Here is a 25028-nt window from a genome sequence, read left to right on the forward strand (position 1 = left end):
GTGCAATGCCTTGGACAAGGGATAAAAACATTAGATATTTCACGAAAACTTATGTGGCGCACCTGTGGTTAGGCACTACAGGGGAATACAGCACCTTAACATCAAGGTGCAGTGCCCTTTGGTCACAGGTGAAAGAGAGAGGAAATGCAGAGTCTTATATTAGATTGAGTAACATTGACTCAGCAGCCCCTACCTTCATATTCCTGGGACTGTTTATATAGTAGGTTCATGGGGGGGTGGAGCCTAGCTGAGCGTGAGACGCAACGTGGTTGCCAGGACGACTGGGTGACAGTTGGTCAGTTAACAGTCAGTCAGTAAAGAGTGACAAGCAGAGACTAGAGTAAATTGATGACTGAAAGAAGGGCTAGAAATAACATAGGCCTGACGTCCTGTCGAGGGTACCCCGAAAAAAAAGAAAGACACAGGAAAAGGGGTAACCCAGACGGAAAGGGGACGCTTTAGGTCTGGCGAGAGACGGCTGAAGAGTTCAGGTCGACACCAGTATAACGGGACCGAGGAGGTTTGTCAGGTTTATCCCCAAAACCATTGACCGTTAACCTGGGATCCTAAATAAGAGGAGTCCCGGTACCCATCAAGAGTCTGACTACTAACCCCAAGCCGAGTTCACGACGCTGTTGCGGGATAGATAAAGAAATCGTGCAGCATCAGACCCTTGGGACAACCAATGACGAGACTAACAAGTGGGTTAAAGAGGGAGTCACAGAGCCCTCAGAGCAGAGACCGAGAAAGAGACAAAGAAAGGTCACCTCAGAGAGAGACTCTGTCATCAAATCTCCTCCGAAACTTGTGACCATTGGCCTTCTGGTAACCGAAGTGTTGTTGCTCTGAACTGTGCAAAATAAACCAGATGCTAGTAAAAAGGACTTGTTTAAGGTGATGTGGACTCGGTGTGTCGTCTCTCCGCCGCTCGACAGGACCCTGCGACGTCAGAGAAGAAGGCAGCCATCACTGCTCGGTCGCTTCCCTCCTGGTCAGCGACCCGCCGCCCTGAGGTAAAATAGCTCCACCTGTGGGGAGCTGAGAGATCTTAAGCTGCCGCCACCATCACCTCAGAGGTCGGCCGCGGGCAGCGCTGGTATATCCCGCTTACCAGACACCACAGGTGGCGTCATGTATATCCCCAAAATCATCCCTGTACACCATTCCCCACCCGCAGAGTGAGCGCCCAGGGCACGAAGCCGGGACCGACCACCTGTGATAACTCCATCGAGAGTAAAGTATCCATAGTCCCGGCACCAGAGTACCCCCTACCGAAAACCCTGATGGTCGACTCACTTAAGTGTGATCATCGTACTGTGAAGAGATTTGTGGCTGATTCAGAGCACATATGTGTTTGTGCTAATAAAGGCAGAATGAGGAAGGTTTCTGCCAGGCATGTCCATCGGATTACGAGAGCAGCTGCTAAAAAGCCATTGCAAACCAGCAAACAGATATTTGAAGCTTCTGGTGCCTCTGGAGTCCCTCGAACCTCAAGGTGTAGGATCCTTCAAAGGCTTGCTGTGGTGCATAAACCTACTATTCGTCCACCCCTAACCAGTGCTCACAGGCAGAAGCGGTTGCAGTGGGCTCAGACATACATGAAGACTAATTTTCAAACAGTCTTGTTTACTGATAAGTGTTGAGCAACCCTGGATGGTCCAGATGGATAGAGTAGTGGATGGTTGGTGGATGGTCACCATGTCCCAACAAGGCTGCGACGTCAGCAAGGAGGTGGAGGAGTCATGTTTTAGGCCGGAATCAAGGGGAGACATCTGGTAGGCCCCTTTAGGGTTCTTGAAGGTGTAAAAATGACCTCTGCAAAGTATATAGAGTTTCTGACTGAAAACTTTCTTCCATGGTACGAAAAGCAGAATTGTGCCTTCTGGAGCAAAATCATCGTCATGCATGATAATGCACCATCTCATGCTGCAAAGAATACCTCTGTGTCATTGGCTGCTATGGGCATAAAAAGAGATAAACTCATGGTGTGGTCACCATCTTCCCCTGACCTCAACCCTATAGAGAACCTTTGGAGTATCATCAAGCAAAAGATCTATGAGGGTGGGAGGCAGTTCACATCAAAACAGCAGCTCTGGGAAGCTATTCTGACATCATGCAAAGAAATTCAAGCAGAAACTCTCCAAAAACTCACAAGTTCAATGGATGCAAGAATTGTGAAGGTGATATCAAATTTTATATCTAACATTGAACTCGGCATATTTATACACAGATATGAGCGAGGCCATAGTGTGACCGCTGGAGATAGTTGACACTCCTGTAAGAACAAATGGAGCGTATATTTGCAGGATCGATCTCAGCTCCATGAATGGAGGAGATGTGTGCAGGATCAACCTCAGCTCCATGAATGGAGGAGATGTGTGCAGGATCAACCTCAGCTCCATGAATGGAGGAGATGTGTGCAGGATCGACCTCAACTCCATAAATGGAGCGGATGTGTGCAGGATCGACCTCAGCTTCATGAATGGAGCAGATGTGTGCAGGATCGACCTCAGCTTCATGAATGGAGCAGATGTGTGCAGAATCGACCTCAGCTTCATGAATGGAGCAGATGTGTGCAGGATCGACCTCAGCTTCATGAATGGAGCAGATGTGTGCAGGATCGAGCTCAGCTCCATGAATGGAGCAGATGTGTGCAGGATCGACCTCAGCTCCATGAATGGAGGATCGACCTCAGCTTCATGAATGGAGCGGATGTGTGGAGGATCGATCTCAGCTCCATGAATGAAGGAGATATGTGCAGGATCAACCTCAGCTCCATGAATGGAGCGGATGTGTGCAGGATCGACCTCAGCTCCATGAATGGAGCAGATGTGTGCAGGATCGACCTCAGCTCCATGAATGGAGGATTGACCTCAGCTTCATGAATGGAGCGGATGTGTGCAGGATCGATCTCAGCTCCATGAATGAAGGAGATATGTGCAGGATCAACCTCAGCTCCATGAATGAAGCGGATGTGTGCAGGATCGACCTCAGCTCCATGAATGAAGAGGATGTGTGCAGGATCGACCTCAGCTCCATGAATGAAGCGGATGTGTGCAGGATTGGCCTCAGCTCCATGAATGGAGCAGATGTGTGCAGGATCTATCTCAGGTCCATGAATGGAGCGGATGTATGCAGGATCGACCTCAGCTCCGTCAATGAAGCGGATGTGTGCAGGATTGGCCTTACCTCCGTGAATGGAGCGGATGTGTGCAGGATCTATCTCAGGTCCGTGAATGGAGCGGATGTGAGCAGGATCGACCTCAGCTCCGTCAATGAAGCAGATGTGTGCAGGATTGGCCTTACCTCCGTGAATGGAGCGGATGTGTGCAGGATCGATCTCAGCTCCATTCATACGGGACGCTTCACAGCCTTGGTATGTAGGGCTGTGCTGTGGGTGTCATATGTATGAGTTGTAATTTAAATGCTGCATATTGGAAACATATATATATAAAAATATTACCTGTAGTGATAGTTTTAATTTTTCAAAGCCATCTTCTAACATTTTCTTTTCCAGCTCATGGCCTTCCTTCAATTCTAACAAGAAAAGGTGAATACAAAATAAGAACTTATTCTATAATGATCAGGCAGCCAAACTAATATACAATTTGGAATTTGAAGAACACAAATATACACATACAAATGGCTCATTAAATGATAAGCCAGCCCTTACTATTTTAGGAAAAGTAAATAGGAGCCTTAAAACTGAAATTCAGACACATGTGGATTTGTAAAACTATTTTTTTTTTAATCTGAAAGAAAACAAGTTGCTTGATGACAGAATAGAAGGAGAATTTGGTTATTTAAAGGGAACCTGTCACCTAGAGTATGCGTTCTGACCTATCAGCAGACGCATGTGTGCCCTAATTACACCTCCCTACCCATCCCTGTGCTGTAAAATTGTATAATATGAAAGTAATAAAAAACATTTTATTACCTTCATATTTCGTATGTAAATAGCAGGGAATGTGGTCACAGGGGCGGCGCCTTGCCCTATGGACGTCTGCCTATTTCCGTGGTATCACGTCCCTGTGGGTGTGATACCATGGAGCGACGTCCCCGTCGCTCATTCTATCCTGCGAGCATTGCGGCAGGCTTCTTTTCCACAGTGCGCGTCTGAAACTGACAAGGAGAACCCGGAAGAGAAGCCTGCCGCAGTGCTCGCAGGATAGAATGAGCGACGGGGACGTCGCTCCATGGTATCACGCCCACAGGGGCGTGATACCACGGAAATATGCAGACGTCCATAGGTCCCTGTGCCACATTCCCTGCTATTTACATACGAAATAAGAAGGTAATAAAATGTTTTTTATTACTTTCACATTATACAATTTTACAGCACAGGGATGGGTAGGGAGGTGTAATTAGGGCACACATGCGTCTGCTGATAGGTCAGAACGCATATTCTAGGTGACAGGTTCCTTTTAACTTTCAGGACAGGTGCACTCTTAAAAACACTACAAAATACTCCTTTTCTCCACACGAGGGCAAAACGCGCTTAAAAAGAGTAATTGCCGTTTTAATTTTTATTTCATAAATCAATAGTGCACATGAAAATAAGTAACTCTGTAATATATTTAATCAGGCAAATCTGCTTCTTTCTCAGCCAGAATTGAACAGTTTTTATCAAAATTCTCAATTCTGAGGTAAAATCTGTATTGAGTGAAGACTTTCCCATTACTGAGAAAGGAGATGAGCACGGCGACTAAAATTAAAAAATGTTTTTTATTTTTGCTTTTCAGCAGTTTTTCAACTTTTTTAGCTTCGAAAAGGTCGCAAATTCTTTTAAAAGTTGCACAATTGTCTTTAAAATGGAATAATAAGCCAAAATAAAAAAACTTATCCAGAAACCTTACCCCAGGCAGGGACTGGAATGAGATTAAGGCCTAAGCCACACGGCATGAAAATCGGTGCGAGTGGAGTGCGATAAAAAATCGAATTCCTCTCGGACCAATATTAGCCTGTCTGTCAGCGCACATGAGCGATTATTTTCTCAGCCCTAATCGGACCGAGAAAACAATCGCAGCATGCTGCAATTGTAATGCGAGTCTCTTTCTCTCACACCCATTCAAGTGAATGGGGCGAGAGAAAAATCGCACTGCACTCGCGGTACACCGGTGTACCGCGAGTGCAGTGTGAGAATGGCAATAGCCGGCTACGCAGTAGAGAGGGAGATAAATTCCTCCCTCCCCTCCTCAGTGCCGGCTCGCCCCTCCTCAGTGCTGGCTCGCCCCTCCTCAGTGCTGGTCCGCCCCCCGCAGCTGAGGTCCGCTCGCACAGTCAGACCTCAGTCGCAAGGACACTTGCATGACACTCGGCTCTGCTGTACTGCCAGCGTGAGCCAAGTGTCATGCGAGCATCGCACTAGTGCCCCGTGTGGCCCCGGCCTTCATGAATATAACGGATCTGGATAAGTAAAGTTGTCAAAGAGGAATAAAAAAGAAAATGTTGAAAAAGAAAGACAAACATAAAAACTTGTGCAAAACATAAAGCTATGTAATAATGTACAAATACAAAAGTCACTAAAAAAGAAAAGACTCCAGAGAATTAGAGAAAGAACAATGATGAATCAGGGCCTAAATGAATGAGAAGAGATAAAAATGTGTCTCCTTATTGGAGCTTTTTGACATCACCACACTCCTAAACACAGGGTCCTGCTCCATCCTCCATTTGTTTTCTAGCATTAAGAGCTGATTCCTGCACCTTTCATTAAGGATCTGGGTTGGTAAGTGGTACAATAGTAAGACTGCCTTCATACAAGACATATTTCCAATCATTTCTTTCTAACTTTACATAAAAATAGAGAAAATCCTTTGTAAAATCTATTTTAGGGTTAGTAGAAAAAAAAAAGACTGAAATCCACGGAGACCTCCTGAGTTGATGTAGGGTACATCCATCATACGAGCTGTCGACATGTTCATAGGGGGTCGGGTGTAAAACAGCAGCGTCTACTGTCAACCATGAAGGCTAATTTCCATGTATAATAAATTATCTTCAGTGACGGCTTAGTATTGTAGCTAACATTCATACACCATGTCCTTCACGGGTGCGAGTGACAACCACTGTGCTGAGGTTATGTGGTGCTCAGTGGTTGTCGCTTTCTGTGACCAGGAATCATGCACTATGCACTGACTGCACGATCTGAATGCATCGTCTACATACAGACTCCTCCAAAATGTACATTGCTTGGAAACAGAAATCTACATTATTCAAACCCTTTTTGGAAAAAAAAGTCAAAATTACATTAGCTAAAGAGATATTTGTATTCCTCATCTGTACGGTTGAATGGTGCTTCGCTCTGAACTATATTTTCTGGTCAGAAGCAGGGGCGGAATAATCGCGGTCGCAGGGATCGCGATGGGGGGGGGGTACATGAGGCCCGTCGGCCACAGCCCCGACTTTAGCTGGATGTGCATCCGAGGCAGCACATCCAGCTGAAATACATCGCGATGCAGAAACCTATCAGGACCCTGCACTGCGATACACACTGCCAGCCAAACAGAAGCCGACAGCTTTCAGCAGCATCCCCATGACTGAGGCAATGACATCATGAGTTGCCATAGCTTGGACGCGAATGAAAGCGGCTGTCCACTGTGGCCCAGCTATAGATTAGGATGCCACGTGACATGGAAGCCAGGGTGGGCGAGTACAGTATATACCAGGAAGTGGACAGTATACACCAGTAGAGACCCATGAGGAGGATAATACATACTAGCTTGGGGGGCATAAAAACTAGGATGGGGGACATATATAGTAGGATGGGGGGCATATATACCAGGATGGGGGCATATATACCAGGATGGGGGCATATATACCAGGGTGAGGGGCATATTTACCAGAAAGAAGCCAAAGATGGCGTACATTAGAACAGGATGGGGGACATTACTACATAATGAGGGGAGGGCAACTCGTACATCTTTATAGGATTTAGGCTACTTTCACACATCCGGATTTTTGCTCTGCGGCACAATACGGCGTTCTGCAGAAAAACCGCAACCGGCTTTTGTAACGCCGGTTGCGGTTTTTTTTTGCATAGACTTACATTAGTGCCGTATTGTGCCGCAGGGGCTTGCGTTCGGTCCGGTTTTTGCCGCATGCGGCAGATTTAGCCGATGCCGCGGCCGGATCGAACGTTCCCTGCAACGTTTTTTGCTCCGGCAAAAAACACCGCATCGCGCCGCATCCGGCCCCTGCGGCGCATTTTTCAATGCATACCTATGGAGGCCGGATGCGGCGCGATGCGGAAAAAAACGCATCCGCTCGCCGCATGCGGTTTTTTCCACTGCGCATGCTCAGTAGCATGCCGCAAACGGAAAAAAACGGACGGGCCGCATGTAAAAACTTATGCAAAGGATGCGGTGTTTTCGCCGCATCCGTTGCATAGTTTTCACAGCCGGATTGAGCCGCAGTGTTCAAACCGGATGTGTGAAAGTAGCCTTAGAATGCTAAATATATACATATATATACATACATCTGACCAACATGCGTGGATGGATGGGGGCCCAGGTCCGAATTTTGCACTAGGGCCCAGTGAACTCTAGTTACGCCGCTGGTCAGAAGCTTCAATAATAATATGCAGATCACAAGACATCCAACTGATAGGACCTCTAAAACTTATCTGTAATCAGTAAAAAACCTAGAAACTAGTGATAAATTTCCCTGCAGCGCCTCCACAGGAGAGACAAGGTATTACAAATCAACCAGCAGTCCTTATGAGACAACAGGACAGGTCCTCCAAAGGGAGAGATGTTCTTTGAGACCCCACTTTGCTTTGGCTAATAAATGAGGGATCTCCATCTGATAACACACATTTCCCCAGTTGGATATATAAAAAAAAATTGCTTTCTAAATTAGATACCCAATTTAAAAGAAAATATATATATAAAAAAGGTTTACTGTGAACTCTTCTCTCATGGTCTTCATGGATGGCAGCGATGGAGGTTGAATGGCTGGTCCTAATCTCTAAGAGTGCAGCTTCGTGTGTTGCAGCCATGTTTTCAATCTGTACATTAAAAACAAGAACGTTATTAAACTCAGGTTTCAATATGAAAGATAAAGGGTTCTTGGCCTTTAAAATTGAGGTATTTAAAGGACAAGGAAATGCAGACAATGAAGATCACAACACAAAATGACTACCTATACCTATTGTGTGGATACCTTGCTAATCACAGTAGGTTTTTTGCTGGGACCCCCAGCAATCTTGAGAATGGGTCTCTGTAAAGCCCAGTGTTGCACAGAGCAGAGGTGTGCATGTTTGATCACTGCTCCAGTCACTGTGTATAGGACTACTGGGGAAAGCCAAGTACAGCACTTTTCTAATTGCAGCAGTCCTATAGACAATGACTGGATAGAAATTGATCATATGCACCTCAGCTGCATGCAAGATAGGGCTTAGCAGAGTCCCGTTCTTCGCATCACTGAGTGTCCTAGAGCTAAAACTCTCCCAGCAATCAGCAAGTTATCACTTCTCTATAGGAGAACTTGGCATTTTTGGGAATACCCCTTTAATAGAATAGTAATAATACTGTCACGGGTGTGTCATGGGTGACAGACAGTCCTGTGGTGTCCTGCTATAGAAGGTCACAGTGTTTGGTTGTGCAAAATGCTCCCTGAACGTCTATTATTTTTACTTGGCTTTCATCCCTTTCCCTTTAGGACCCATCAGAGTTCCTCAGCCTTTCAGCTGTTTTTTTTATCAGCACTTCTCTTGGTGTTTTTATATACCTTTATTTCCTCTTACTTGTGCTGGTGATAGCTCTAACTACCTACAGATCCTGAGTGCAAGCAGTCGGCTTGCAATCATCTAGAGTAACTTTGTTGCATTTTGCAGTCCCTCTCCCTGTATCTTCTTGGAGATATGTTGTTTGTTATTTTCCCTTGTTTGTTATCCCTGTGTTCTTTAGCTCCTAGTGGGGTTAACAAAGAGCTCATCCCATCCGTTGCCTATCTAGGGCCCAGATCAGGGTCAGCCTAGGGCCAGGTATCCTGCTAGGCGCATAGGTATGGAAGCTATCTAGGGCGGTGATGGAACCCATGGCCCAGTGGTAGGCTTGGTCAGAGCTCACCATCTCCCTCTTCCCTAGGAATAGGGTCTCCATTCGCTTTCACCATTTGCGGAGTAGTTCCCGGTACTTAGCGTGACAAATACTAAATCAGGAACGTCTGCCGATGCAGCATATTTTCTTTATATTGGTAGCACTGCTAAAAAATGAAGAAAAAGTATCCCTTAGATCAGACCTGGGCAAGGTGCGGGCCGCATCTGGCCCGCCTACTGTCCGTGACCGGCCCGCCCGTCTTCAGCCAGTGTAGTGGAGCCGGGCTACTGCGTGCTGGGCAAGGAGCGATCCTGCAGCTCCACACAGTCAGTGCAGGCAGCGGAATGCAGGAATCTCTCCTCTGTTCCCTGCCGACACTTTCTCTGTGACACGCGCGCGCGCCCTGAAGTCATCAATACTGCGCGGCGTGTGTCATTTCAAAAGTTCCCGGAAGGAGAAGAAATGGCACAGCCAGGGCCTTCACGGAGAGAAGCAGCGGCGGGGGCTCCTAGGAGAACTTCATCGGCGCAGCCAGTGCCCAAACAAGAGAAAAAGCAGCTCAGCAGGGGGCCCCGTACGGAGGTGCCTGGGGACGGAGAGGTGAGTGGTGACTAATAAGCTGAGGAGAGGACAATGAGGAGGGACAGATGAGTGGTGACTAAAGCTGAGGAGGGGACAATGAGGAGGGAGAGGTGAGTGGTGACTAAAGTTGAGGAGGGCACAATGAGGAGGCAGAGGTGAGTGGTGACTAAAGCTGAGGAGGGGACAATGAGGAGGGAGAGGTGAGTGGTGATTAAAGCTGAGGAGGGGACAATGAGGAGGGGGAGGTGAGTGGTGACTAATAAGCTGAGGGGGGAACTGGTGACTAATACTGGGGGTGTAGTGATGTAGTTTATTACAGGTGTAGTATATAGTGGTGTAGTACATAGTGGTGTAGTATATGGGGTTGTAGTGATGTAGTTTATTACAGGTGTAGTATATAGTGGTGTAGTACATAGTGGTGTAGTATATGGGGTTGTAGTGATGTAGTTTATTACAGGTGTAGTATATAGTTGTGTAGTTTATTACAGGTGTAGTATATAGGGGTGTAGTGGTGTAGTTTATTACAGGTGTAGTATATAGGGGTGTAGTGGTGTAGTTTATTACAGGTGTAGTATATAGGGGTGTAGTGGTGTAGTTTATTACAGGTGTAGTATGTAGTGGTGTAGTATATGGGGGTGTAGTGGTGTAGTTTATTACAGGTGTAGTATATGGAGGGGGTGTAATGTAGTATATTGGGTAGAACTGAGTTAATTATATTAGTCCGGCCCTCTAAAACCATCCCAATTTCTCATGCGGCCCCATGGGAAAATTAATTGCCCACCGCTGCCTTAGATCATAGCAGGAATGGTATAACTTTGTCCAAATTCCCTTTTTGAACAAATGAAGACACCAGTATTATAAAGGGCATGTGTTAGTCAAAAGATTTTACCAAAAAAATGCCCATTGACTTCTATTATTCTCTGTAAACAAGTACCGGGCACCCAAGCATCAAAATGCTCATTACGCTTCCCGAGCACCGAGCAGTTCGCTCATCACTAGCCAAGACGTATTGTATGGAGGGTTTAGTAATGCTCTATAATCTGATTCTCTCTATCTGTGGGGATCAATGATGAATTGTTGCTGTATTATTGCTGAACTCTTATTACACAGATCTGCTTGTTGTCAGGATGTCAGATGTTTCCAATTATAGGGCACAGGCATTTCTCCAGGCATTTCACCTCCGTAATACATGAACTGCTGGCAGCTACGCAGCGTCAGTATTTAGACATGGCTATAAATGATAGATTAAGCTGCGGGTATTAAAAGCTTGCCATATATTCCTCTGGGAGGGTGCAGCACATGTGAAATGAACATCCATCATTCTGGATAATACCAGCGTTACGAGTGGAACCTACCGTAACACATAATTACCAATTACACAGGGAATGCTGCTAATCATGAGACAGTATGGCAAGTGACTCACAATTATGGCAAGCGAGGCTTATTTCCCACTGAGAAGAACACTTCCGAGAATGTGGTGTCCTAATTACTGGGCCACGAGTAGACGATTGGATGGGAGATCATCGGAAGGTGAAGGCATTACTATATTGTCGTCTGACTTTGGGACCATAACAAGGAGCTGCATTGCCAAAAATTCAGAAAAAGTGAAGTGTAATGACAATAGATTCCCCATGCACAGAGGGAAAGCTCATCAGTGGTGGATTCTCATACACTTTGCTCAATTGTGGGTCCACCCATAAGTCCCACCTCACTTACATGCTGAATCTTACAGTATCTTTATTTAGGAGGTGGCCAGCGATGCTACCCTATTGTAGCAGGCACACACACGTAAAACCACACGGAACGTGTGTCCGTGTGCGTTTGTACGTGTGTGCGTTTTCCAAAGCGCTGACATGTCAGTGTTTTCTCCCGCAGCACGGGTGTCACACGGCCCGCACCCGTACCACACGGGTGTAGTGTGGATGCGGTCCCGTGTGACACACGCCGGAGAAAACACACGTGTCAGTGGAAAAAAACCAAAACATTACTCACCTTCTCCAGCCCTCCTGTCTCTGCCGCTGCTGCCTCTTGCTGCCGACCGCCGCTCATTAATCTCATAGAATATTCACTTCACTGCCTGGCAGCAGCAGCAGCGGGGAGACGGGAGGGCTGGAGACCGAGGATCAGCACCACGGACAGCAGCGTGGATAGCAGGAAGGACCAGGTGAGTATGTTAATTACCGGTTCTACGTGTGCTATCGCGGATAGCACACGTAGAACACACGTGTCACGCACGTACCAGAGACACGTACTTACCTGCACACAACACGCAGGGGAAATACGTGTCTCTCGGCACGTGCGTGATTTTCACGTGAATGTGGCAGAGGCCTTAAAGGAATTTTTTTTTATTCTGTATGTATGGAGCTGCGCCTGCTCCGTACACGGTAGATGTCGGCTGTGTTATACAGCCCGATCCTGCTTGTAACAAAATTATATTTTTTACTATATAATGAAATTCTGTAGATTGCAAAATACAGTACAACCTGCCAAATTATTGCAAGTTCGGATCCGCTAGGATGACTGATTATACCAGTAAAAGTTGCGCCTCATTTTCGGCCACTGATTTATTGTAGTTGACATAATGGCTGCTTTCAAACAAAGGCTGGAAGGATCACCGCTACTTATTGGCAGTGGATAGCTTTTTTTTTAGCATTTGCGGTGGTTTTTTTTTTTTTTTTTTTTTTTTTCAGAAACGAATAGTGGTTAGAGATTCATTTTCTGATACAAACTCCAAATCCCAGACCTCAAATTAAATGGCAAAATTCTGCAACCACCATTTGGTGAGTTTAGTTTGTGCGCTCAATATATAATACTACATGGAATAAATCAGGGAAATAAAGATCAAGGACATAAAGAATGCAGCTGCAACCGGGGTCAGACATGAAGAGGGTCCGAAAGTGGCCGGCACTATTTTCTACTGAATGTGCACCCTAGGATGAAAAATCTAATTGCAGAGGAAAGAGCCACTGGCTCCCTGCTCTGCATTAGCTATACAGAGTCCTCTGCTGCAGAGAACGGCACAAAAACATCACTGCCATCAGCACCACAAAAAGGACAACACCGAGCCACTTGATGTGAAGAGGATCACTGAGGAAACACTATTTGCCCAAAGAGCAACAAGAGGTACCCTAACTAAAGACCTAATCAAATAAACTTTATTAAATTATATAATTGGACAAAGATTAAAAGTGGCAGGTGGGAGGCAAATTCCGTATTAGATGAGTGCGGCCGCGGACCGACACTGCTCTGGATAAATCCTAACATAGTATGGCTGGCTATCACCTACACTGCCTGTTAAAAACTACCTAACAGCTAATAGCCTCACCGACATGTTTCACCATGACTGGCTTCATCAGGGGGGTTGAGGCTATGGTTCTATAGCCTGAGGAGGAGGCACCATATTTAGATCACGGACATTAAAACTGGATGGGAGCAACAAGGATTTAGTTGGTAATACACAGAGGCCACATTGGAGGAATTTCTTAATGTATAAGAGCCACTATTAATGAATTAGGACCACATGAGGGAACAATGTTAATGTATGGGGGCCACAAAGAGGAATATTTCTACTGTACACATTACAGTTGTATGGGAGCATAAAAGAATGGATGTGATTTCTAGTACATAGGTGCTGGCGTTTGTGGGTTACAGGCAATGCTGCTGTATTTGGACACAACAGCATAAGAGCTGTATGCGGGAGAAAAGAGGGTGACATTTATGTTAGGCACGTGGCACAAAAAGAGACATTACTTTTATTTTTGAAACTAAAAATGTTGTCACTAAGGGATTGAACAATATTGAAGTACGGTTACTGTATAAGTGAAGGGGGGGGGGGGGGGCGATAAGCTGTGCGGATGCTCTAGAAGTGATCAGCTGTAGATATCTGTGTTATGTTCTGTATAGTTCAGTCCTGACTGGAAAAACCATGTGCTGGATGAAGAAGAAAAGAGGAAAATTAATTCCTTCAATTGGAGATTTCACTAGTGTACACTTACACTATGCATTATATACTACCTACAGAGCTCATGTGTGTAACTACAATAAAACACTATATGGTCACTATATGGGGTAATGTTGGCCTTATAACAGTTTTTTTTATTATTGATCAATATAGTGGTATGGTAGCCACTAATGTATATGCTGGTATTGTGGTATTATGTGATCAAGATTTGGGGATATTTGGCGCTTGTATGTTGTATTATTGATATAGTGGGTTTGGTTCCGTAACAGGATGAGGATTATACTCCGATTAGGTCTTTGCAATATATGGTCTTGATGTGGTGGATATATGTGGTATTATTGTTCTTGATATAGTGGGTTGTGTTCATTAAAAGGATGGTGGTAATACATGGTCACGGTGTGTCAGCATTATTTTGCCCTTTTATAGTGGTAGTATTGGTAATACTGAGCTTGGTTTAGTAAGTTGTGCTCAGTAACAAGCTCCAGGGCTTGTAGAGATCTAGATACAGAATGTGTTATTTTCAGTGGTGTAAGATCCCTCGAGTATTACGTGTATAAAGCCAAAACTCCACCATTAATTATAGGTCTATGCGAGGCGGGGGGTAGGGGGTTGTTTCTCTGCATCAGCTTAAAACAACTAAAATATAGTTATATTATATTAACTCCACACTTTTAGACCCAGGTATGATGGAGTTGGAAGGTCGATGTTTTATTATTGTAGGCAATGACTGTGGTCTCTTGCCAGTCCCATCCCGCACAATAACAGACTTGTACTGACCTGGCCTTGGTGCTGGGAACGGATATGGAGTAGTTGGGAGCTCTGCTCCAGCCGTAAATGCTCCATTTCTTTGTCATATTGCTGCTGTAATCTCTCCTTCAGTGACTGCAATTCTTCGTGCTGATGATGTTCCAGTTTCTTCACCTCATTATCAAATTTGATTTCCAATTCCTCCTTCTCTTTTTGTAATTTCTCGCACCTCGTTGTGTTGAAGGCTAAAAGAGTAACAAGAATACATGAGAGATTATCCAGAAACTTCTGCAGATTGCCAAGTACGAAGTCAGGAGGAAGTCCTCCCTTATGACCCTTATGTCCCCTTACCACTGACAGCCAGACTGGTTTGTCAGGTCTCCATAAGGAGAATAGTCTTCCCCCATGGTCCCCACATAGCTTCTCATACAGCCAGATCAAATACCCACACTTTGCACTGACGAGGGGCAATCACCCCGAAACACCGTGTCTGCAAATTGGGATTCTGATCTGGCATATATCCTAGGTCATATGAAAAGGCTTGTTAAAAGGCCAATTTTGACTTTTAGGATTGCTACTTCCAATAGGTGGCGCTAGAGTTTGTCTCCTTTCCTGGAGAGAAAATTTGAATAATTCCCTTATGACAGTGCAGGATTACAATTTACACCAGGCTATGAAGGAAACACATTTATACTATACTCCAAGGTGTGACAGACTGGTGGCCACCATTGAGCCATGTGTGCATAGAGTTACTTTACACTTTGCAATGCATTGCTCTCCTATCTAAAATGAAAACCTTCCAATATTCTATGGAAGCAACACAGACAAACCACATCAGGGACCATCTCATCAATGAGATTTAAGGGGGGCCAGGTAGCTAGTTACAGAACAGCTTTCAGATCATCACTAACTACATATGTAGCCGTTCTTAAAAAGGACTCTGTCAGCAGGTTTCTGCAGTGTAACCTGAAGACAGCATGCTGTAATAGTTAAAACAGACAATTCAGCCCTGCATCTATTATCTCACAGTCTTTTTTTGTTTACCTGCTATGTTAAGGTCGCTTTACACACTGAGACTTTCTAGCGATCCCACCAGCGATCCCAATCTGGCCGGGATCGCTACAAAGTCTCTGGTGAGTCTCTGGTAAGCTGTCAAACAGGCAGACCTGGCCAACGACGCAACAGCGATCCGGACCTGCAGAACGACCTAGTTAGTCATTGGGGACGTTGTAAAGCAGCTTTTTGAAAGGGAAGTCGCTAACGAAGTCGCTGTAAAGCCCCTTTACACACTGAGACTTTCTAGCAATCATGCTGCACAGCGGGAAACAAAGGACCAAAGAATGGTCCTGAGAGATGTGTAGTGATCAGCGACCTCACAGCGGGGCCAGGAGCTGATGTGTTTCACACACTGCAATGTCGCTGAGGAGGTCGCTATTACGTCACAAAACCGGTGACGTTACAGCAATGTCGTTTGCAATGTTGCAGTGTGTAAAGGGGCCTTTAGCTTAAGCATCTTATCTTTATCATTAGTGGGTCTCAGCAGCATCTGAGTTGTAGTCAGACACCGCCCCCTTCTCTGATTAGCAGCTTCTGTCTATGGAAATGTGTACTGAAAACCTGGTGTGGGCAGGGATAGCTCTCTCATCTCTGCTACTTTCAAAATCTAAAATCTTTCACTGTGTCAGAATGGCTGCACATAGAAATATAAGTGATACATCATTGAACGCTGGATCTCTGCCTATATCATGCTGCTGATAAATGAAGGAAAACCAGGTGTCACGCCGCGCTTATCACTTTTCAACCGAATTAATTAATTCATGTCTTTAATTGAAATTGCCAAGTACAGGTCAATGCGTTTCGGATGTTGCAGCCCCATTCCTGAGGACACATAGTAATGACCAGGATAACCAATGATATGATAACCCATGGTAGCTTTCTTGAGTGTTTTGATTTTTAGAAAGGTTTCATCCACAGTACAGTGATAGCTACAGCTCCCATAAAAGACAACTACAATTTCCTTTAAGGTATGTGCCCATGACAAGTTTTTCGGACACTAGGTATTTTTGTTGTGTCAAAAACGTAGGGTTTTACAGTATAAGCAGAATGAATGAGGTTAATAGAAATCTCATGTCCACTGCGCTTCTTTTTGCATTGCGTAACGTGACCTGCGGTGCGGTTTTCCGAGCAACAGTATTTCAGTTTCTCTTGTGGAAACGCTGAGTCTTCTGTCTGGAATTTCCAAATAAATTGCATTAGATGCAGAAATTCCTCAGGTAAAAAAAATGCAAGTATTTTTAGTGTGTTTATGTGGCGGAAACGCATCAAAACCACATATAATCCGCACCTAATGAGGTCAATACCAGGAAGTTTAAAAAAACAAAAAAACAAAGCAGATTTAAAGGGAGGATACCCCAAACAGAGAAAAAAAAACACAGAGTCAAAAATGCAATTAAAAAATACTAAGGTGAGGGGATGGAGCAGAAATTCTGCAGCATCAATAACTTAATGGATATGTCATGATCGCTTTGTGCAGAGCATCTTGGACACAGGTGAGAGCGAGCAGTGTCATTATTCGTCTGTGCAGAGCATTGTGCACACAGATGATGTTCTGCTGCGCTTTCCTGAACTACAGAGCCAGCTGTGACATGTTTCCTTTGTGCAGAGCATTTTGCATACTTTGAGATGCTCTGCTGTGTTTCTCTGAGTACTTGCTGGCAGGTTGTTTGACAGCACATGATTCCATGCAGGTTTTGGCAGGTGCTGATTACTCAGGTGTTCCACCTATCTGGTAATTGCTCTGTTTCATTATTGAGCATGCTCTCCCAGAACCTTGTCAGTCATACTCTCTGGTTCTGCAGTTGTGCTTTTGGCTTGTTTTGTGCTTGTGACTTGTGCTTGTGACCTAAGTTTCTTGACCCTGGACAGTTGTTTGACTCCTCTCTGCCCGCTCCCTGTTCTTGTCATTACCTCCTGGCTTCTGACCTCAGACTGTTACCTGACCACGTCTCTGTCTGCTCCCTGAATCTAATACGTATGCTCCTGGAATTCTGACCCTCGGGCCTGTGACTTGACCGCGCTTCTGTTTACTCCCTGTGTCCTGACGTGTCCTCCTGTTACCTGACCCTGGCTTGTCTGTCTACTCTTCCATCTATACTACCCGTAAGTAGTGACTAGCATCACAGGATACTCATCTTGGGAACGTAGCCTTAGGGGTACTTACATGCTGCGACATCGCTGCCGATATATCGTCGGGGTTACGTCGTTAGTGACGCACATCCGGCGCCGGTAGCGACATTGGAGCGTGTAACACAAATTATCGACGATTAACGAGCACAAAAACATGAAAAATCGTTGCTCGTTGACACGTTGTTCATTTCCATAATATCGGTGCTGCTGCAGGTACGATGTTGTTTGTCGTTCCTGCGGCAGCACACATCGCTATGTGTGACACCGCAGGAACGAGGAACATCTCCTTACCTGTGTCCACCGGAAAAGGAGGAAGGAAGGAGGTGGGCGGCATGTTCTGGCGGCTCATCTCCTCCCCTCCTTTTCTATTGGGCGGCGGTTCAGTGACGCTGGTGTGACGTCGCTGTGACGCCAAATGAACCGCCCCCTTAGAAAGGAGGCGGTTCGCTGGTCACAGCACCGTCGCAGAGCAGGTATATGCGTTTGAAGCTGCCGTAGCGATAATGTTCGCTACGGCAGCAAGCACCACATATCACTTGTTCGACGGGGGCGGGTGCTATTGCGCTCGACATCGCTAGTGAATCGCAGCGTGTAAAGCCCGCCTTAGAGTGATGTCCAAATGATTTCCACTAAGTGTCTTCCAAATAACCTAAATACAGTGACTGCCCTCTAATGTGACATCCACAATTAGAAATTTACTTTCACGCTCCACTTTTGATTTGAATTAAGACTGACTAGCCTGGAGGCAGCATTACTGGGGTTTTCTATGAGTGATGCTGCTGCCTGCTGATTGCACTATTTCTACTGTACATCATTTGCATTCCTCAACATTAAAATTACAACACCAAGAAGTACAAGCTGTAAGTTTATGCAAATCAAGGAAGTAGCAGGTGTTGACTCTCTAAGATCGACAAATGATCACATTTTCAAGCTTTTAGATAAGTGAAAGTGCTGACTGCGCGTGAAATTCTGGTTAGACTCTGATATATAATGCCCAGTGCAGGGGAAAACTCAGTCCTCAACTATAAAGGATCCAAAGAAGAGATAATCCAGCACCTGGGATTAAAAGCTTTAAAGAGGTTGTCTATTACTTGATCATTGATGGCCTACCCTTCGGATGGGTCATCAATGTCTGATTGGTCAGAGTCCGACACCCGAAACCCCTACTGATCAACTGTCTTAGATGCCGCTGGTCTCAAATGCTCAGTTGTGGAGCTACCCAGTCTTCTGATAGCGGTCGCTGGTGTATACTGCACATCCACCTCCTATTGATTTGAATAAGAGGTGGATGTGCAGTACCAGAAGACGGAGCAGCGGCGGAGATGAGCATTTCGCTGATCGCTGGAGGTTCCGGGTGTCAGACCTTGATGACCTATCCTAAGGATAGGCCATAAATGTTAAAGTAGTGAACTTAGCTTGAAATGTATTGGCAGTTCATAACATATGTTCTAGAGAAGTTGCTAAAATCTATTTTTTTTTAATTTTTTTTTTAAACACAACCACAATGCTTTTGCACTTCTTGAGCTGCGTTTCCATTGCTTTTGTGAGAAAAAAAAAACATCCTCACAGATACGCGAAAATGTCCTTGTTCATTAACATCAAAACTTAAATTTTGAAAATCATGTGACATTAAATTATGTACATTAGAAAAGTCACAAAATATCACAAATACACGGACACCTCCACAAGAGCTATACTCGCTGCATCAGATAAAACAAACCTGTAAGCCATTTACAAGTTAGCCACTATATACACAATCAGTGCGCCATATATACACCTTCCTGTGGGACTCCTGGTACTTTGGCAGTCTTAGGCCATGTTCACACATTGAGTATTTGTTGCGTTTTTTTACCTCAGTATTTCTAAGCCAAAACCAGGAGAGGGTGATAAATACAACAGTGGTGCCTGTGTGTCTCTTATACTTTTCCTTCGATTGCTCCACTCCTGGTTTTGACTACAAATCCTGAGGTAAAAAAACACCAAATATTCAACGTGTGCACATGGCCTTACAGATACTGAGGTAAAAAACAGCAAACACTCAACGTGTGCACATGGCCTTATAAATCCTGAGGTAAAAAACAGCAAACACTCAACGTGTGCACATAGCCTTACAGATACTGAGGTAAAAAACAGCAAACACTCAACGTGTGCACATGGCGTCGTTCTAATTGGGGTATATTAGAAAGTTATACAATTCTTCACTTAGACTGAGCTTGTGCATTTTTACATAAATCCTGAAAACCCTTTTAGCTTCTGTAAGAGGCACAAAAGACACTGGAAACCTGACATTGGTATGCATCTTGTCCTATCCATACATGTCCATTGTACTACAGAAGGGTTTGGCATGTACCCATGAACAGGGTTGTGCTCAGTACTGCAGTGAAAATGTTGGCTTTTTTTTTTTTTTTTAAATCAACCGTGTTTTCCTAGAGGGAGATATAGGGAAAAAACACTCTTGCATCTATGGAAGTGTCACGGTGACTTTGGGATAGCGGGGAACTGAGGCTCATAATCTGTCCCTCAAGCTAGGGAACCCCATGCTATCCCTAATTGCAGGGATTACTCCTAATGTTATAGAGGCCTGAGTCCCTTTCCTGGCCCTGCACCTGTCAGTCCTCATCTAATTCCCTCTTTCCACAGAATGAAGGGACAAGAATGTGTTGAAAACCACACATAAAGAGACAAGGGAAAAAACAAAACCCTGCCATACAGCACGCACACACACACACACACACACACACACATCCCCAGCAAAGTCTATGAGTTTTCATTTTTGCTGTCCGCACACATCTGTTTTTTTTACCTGCGTTTTTGAGTTAAAAAAAAAAAATGGACATGTCAGTTCTTTCCTGCGTTTTTCTGCGTTTTCCCCCCATGCAATGCATTGGAAAAACGCAGTAAAACGCAGAGATCAAAAACGCAGCAAAACGCAGCCAAAAACGCACCAAATCGCGGCAAAAACGCATGCGTTTTTTTGACGCAGGTGCGTTTTTGTGCGTTTTTAGCGGCCAACAACGCACAAAAACGCAGCGTCAAAAAGACACAGTGTTCGAACCTAGCCTTACAAGCATTTTTTTGTGACATTTCCAGGCTCTCTCTGACAAGGTGCAGTTTTGGCTGCAGTTTTGGCTGCAGTTTGTGAACACAAAAACATGCAGCTTGCGCATGTAGCCTAAGGCTACATGCGCACGCTGCATCTTTTTGTGTTCACAAACTGCAGCCAAAACTGCAGCCAAAACTGCAGCCAAAATGCAGCCAAAACTGCACCTTGTCAGAGAGAGCCTGGAAATGTCACAAAAAACGCATGTAATTTTAGGTGCGTTTTTGGGGCGTTTTTCACACCCTGCGTTTTTGCTGCGTTTGTGACAAATGTTGACAAAAACGCAAGAAGAATGAACATGCTGTATTTTATTTGTCACAAACCTTTGACAAATAAAACGCTGACAAATAAACTGCAACGTGCGCATGACAAATCTGACTTCTCATAGACTTTGCTGGGAAGTCAAATGTCAGAAAGTTCTGACAAATAAACTGCAGCCAAAAAATCAGCAAAAAAGCAGGAAAAAAAGCAGCGTGCACATGTAGCCTAATAGCGAAATTTCAAGTGACAGATTCCCTTTAATTCAGGACACCAGAGAAACCACCAGTGTCAGAATCTACAGTCTGAACAGAGTCCAATTCTGCCAAGACAGTCAGCGAATTTTGTCCAAAACTCTGTGTGACAAGATGTTTTAAAAATCTGAGAACCCCAATAAATGCTTCCTATAGCTATAGGAATTGTCATCATGGTGCGCAATGTATAATTCAAAGTGGTAACAAACCACCAATTCCCAATAATGATAAGCACACATTATTTATAATCACAAGGCTTCACTCTTCAAATAAAACAAAGGTAAGGTAACTAAATCAATGTAAAATGTCAATAATGTGTCCACCACCAGCCTTGCATCAATTCATTGTTTCCAGTTTTGCACTTTACTCTAGTTGGATATGAAGGGAGAGCTCAAAATCTAAAAAACTAAAATCAATAGAAATGTACAGTAAAACATGTCTCCTCTCAGAACCATGATTATGTTCAGTAACAGCTCAATAATAACCTCTGACATAGAAATAATACGAGCTGTATTGTGAGAACTGAATGATGCAGATATTGACTGATATAGGTGACAAGCGACAATCTAAATATATGCCCTTCAAGCCATTTTCATGAATACATGTGGCAAATTTATTGCAAAATTTTTTGCAATTTTTCCTTTCATTTGAATGGGACTTGCAGAAATCCATATACCAGCTACAGAAACCAATCACTCAGATGAATGGAACCAGATTTTCAGTTGCAGAAATTTTTACACCAAATCCTACAGGTGAATTACTTTTAGATGTGTAATAAGCTGATCCCATAATGTCCTACAGTATGGATACCAAGAAATTAGCTTATCTAAAAGGAAAAACTGATAATGGTTTAATTTTCCTAGAACACTACTGCAGAGGAAATAAAGTATTGCACAGTGGCCAAGAAAATTAATGGCCTTCCAGGAGCTTACACAGAAGGGGGTCCATGTGAAAAAACAATATATGGGCCCTTTGCACTTCAATAGCTCATCAAAATGCAAAATTTCACCTGCTTTGGTGGTAGAAGAGGCCCCCCTACCTCTTGGGACCTTAGGCGGATGCACAGGTTGCACCAATGTATGTCCGCTGTTGGACTGTTTGTGTAATGCAGGGGCATGCTAGGTCCAAAGAGAAATGTCCTTGATAGTTACTCTAAGGGCTCTTTTCCACTTGCATACTGCTTCCGATACGGGAGCATTGGAAACTATATCCTAATGACCCTGTGCTGTGGGTGTCAGCCAAGGGTCATGCAACTGTGATGCGATCTTGTGATCATATCACAGCTGCGGAGAAGATGGAGGGAGCGCTTTCTCCCCAACTCCTCCTTTGTCTGTCTCTGCGTGCACCGTGTGGCGCCCCTGACCTGGTCAGGCACCACTGAGTACTGCACCCATGCTGGGGACAGTACAAACAGGTAATCCAGAAGGCTGACCGAGGTGTGACTACACAGGAGCATAGTGATCAGGTCTCACACATGTACCTTTGGGAGGACCCCTGGGGATCCCAGGAGGGGGCGAAGCCGGTGCGAAGCCTCCATCTCCACTCAAGGGGTGTGGTAGAGAGCCTGGTTGCTAGGTGGCGTAGGCAGGCACAAGGGGAAAAGAGAAGGAGGAGTAAGCAGTCTGAAGCAGAGTGTGGAGGAGTGAGGAGCATGGAAGTGGAGCTCAGACAGGAGCAGCAGTGCAGGTCCCACGAGTGAGCCGGTTTAGTGTGCAGTCCAGGGCGAGCAGACGTGAGGAGCAGACCCCTGGGGCTGTGACAGTCTAACAGCGTCCGCGCAGTGACTACCGACGGGGGAGAACGGTCACCTAGTAGTGCTACCCGAAATCCATCTTCAGCTAAAGAGAGAGCAACGGAGTGGGAAGTAAGGAGACTGCTAGGGAGTTACCAGGCCCAAACGGGTAGCAGGTCCCAGTGCAGGGATAGATCCACCTTTCCTTGCCAAACCTGCATGAGGGGGCACTTCATACCCCCAAGACCACACTACAGAGTCCGCAGCCACGTCGCCACAGTTAGGGCCCATAGTTCACAGGAGGCAAGCAGCCGGAGTGTCCTGGTCCAGGCTACAAGCAAACGGGCCAAAACGAAGGGGAGAGAGGCTTCAGCAACTTCCCTGGGTGACCCCCATAGGGACTAAAAGTCGGGGTTACCCCAAAACGCAAAGGGCTAAGGAAGGCGAGTCGGTAGTCACCCTCATCAGTCAGCCTGAAGGACACCTGGTTCCAGCCTGGTTCATCCCAGCTACGCCCGGGTTACTCACTCTGCCACCTTCTGTGAGTAAAACCCCTGAAAGACCTTCTGCTTGTGTGGAGTTATTCTGCGCCTTGTGGTTCTACACACCTACACAGGGCCCTGGGGCTTGCCTCACTCTCAGGAGGCTATTACAACTGACTGCACCCACCATCAGCCCCAGGCGTCCCTCAATCTGCAGTGGCGGTCCCCATTGACCGCAATTCTGAGAGTGGCGTCACGACAATCCTAAATAGAAGATCTCCTACCTGTGACAAGATCCAGCTGCGTGGAGTCCCTGAAGGTAATGCACCGACACAACACTGGTGGGGCTTCACACACCGCACTGCAGTCGCATAACATGAGAGAGCAGTGCGATTTTACACACGCGTGAGCAGAGACTCGGTGCAAAACACAACATGCTGCGATTGCACCAAGAGCACGATTCGTGTGAAGAAAATACAGGACAGAGGAAACTGTCTCATTGATTAACACCGGTGAGAGTGCAATCCGATTTTTTATTGTATTGCACTCGCCCATGAAAATCGCAGATGGAAAAGAATCCTAAGGCTGAGGCCATACAGGAATTTGTACGAGTCCTTGCATGACACTCGGCTCACACTCACAGCACAGCGGAAGCCGAGTGTCATGGAACTGTGGTCCGATCGTGCGATCAGACCACAGTTGTGGAGGAGAGGGCTGGCGCTGTGGAGGGAAGGGCCAGTGCTGCGGAGGGAAGGACTTATCTCCCTATCTCCTCCATTGCCGGCTGATCTGAGAATCGCATTACACCAGTGTTACGCGGGAGCAATGCGATGTTTCTCTCGCCCCATAGACTTGAATGGGTGCGAGTGAAACAAGCTCGCATTGCACCCACAGCATGCTGCGACTATTTTCTCAGTCCAATTAGGGCTGAGGAAATAATTGCTCATGGGAGCTCCCCCATAGAGTAATGTTGGTCCGAGTGGAATTCGATTTTTTTTTTATCACATTCTGTGTCGCCCTGGTGTTAATCGGGCTGCTCGGATCCGGGATCGTCGTGGCTCTAGGGGTCTGGACCCGGATTGGCGGACACTCTAATCCATAAAAGGGGTTATTTACAGGGGAAAAGTTTGTGACGCCACCTGTGGGTTGCGGTAATGGGAGTACCGCCGCTGCTGGAGGGAGGACCAGGGCAGATGGTGTGAAGCAGCAAGGTGTCAGTCCCTCCGCAGGTAGGGAAGGCCCCGGGCTCATGGGCAGGGCCGGCGCCAGCACCCGGCAAACCCGGTCAAATGCCGGGGCCCTGAGCTGCCGGGAGGGCCCACTCGCGGTGGCAGGAGTGGCGCACCGCTACTCAGGGGGGCCCGGTGGCCGCGCTGTCACCGCCCCCCGCCGAGGATCGAGCTTTCAATTGCATCGGCATCGCAGGTGCCGATACAATTGAGAGCAATGATGAGAGAGTGAGCGGCGCGCTCCCTCTCTTATCATTCTCCCCGCTGTGACTGTCGGCGTTCTTCTGACAGCTCTGCAGCGAGTGCGGTGACGTCATCACTGCGCGCCTGCAGAGAGGTCAGAGCGAGCGACAGCAATGGACGATGCGCCGAGGAGACCGGATCAGCGGGGGAACGAGGAGACGTGAGCCGCCCCTCTACTGACACTGGGCTCCCCTGACTCACAGGCCGGCCACTACACAG

General features: G+C 45.9%; 1 protein-coding gene across 3 annotated transcripts in view; it reads right to left on the reverse strand.

Annotated features, from left to right (window-relative positions):
• MTUS2 (microtubule associated scaffold protein 2) overlaps positions 1-25028 on the reverse strand; it is a 927516-nt gene that overhangs the window by 37476 nt on the left and 865012 nt on the right. For all 3 annotated transcript variants that reach the window (XM_075337361.1, XM_075337362.1, XM_075337360.1), the window contains exons 9-11: positions 14356-14570; positions 7897-8002; positions 3464-3537 (exon numbers count right to left, since the gene is read on the reverse strand). In XM_075337361.1, the coding sequence (XP_075193476.1) occupies positions 3464-3537; positions 7897-8002; positions 14356-14570 (395 nt within the window). The remainder of the gene's footprint in view (positions 1-3463; positions 3538-7896; positions 8003-14355; positions 14571-25028) is intronic.

The sequence above is a fragment of the Anomaloglossus baeobatrachus genome, chromosome 2, assembly GCF_048569485.1.
Source record: "Anomaloglossus baeobatrachus isolate aAnoBae1 chromosome 2, aAnoBae1.hap1, whole genome shotgun sequence".
Classification (NCBI taxonomy): Eukaryota; Metazoa; Chordata; class Amphibia; order Anura; family Aromobatidae; genus Anomaloglossus; species Anomaloglossus baeobatrachus.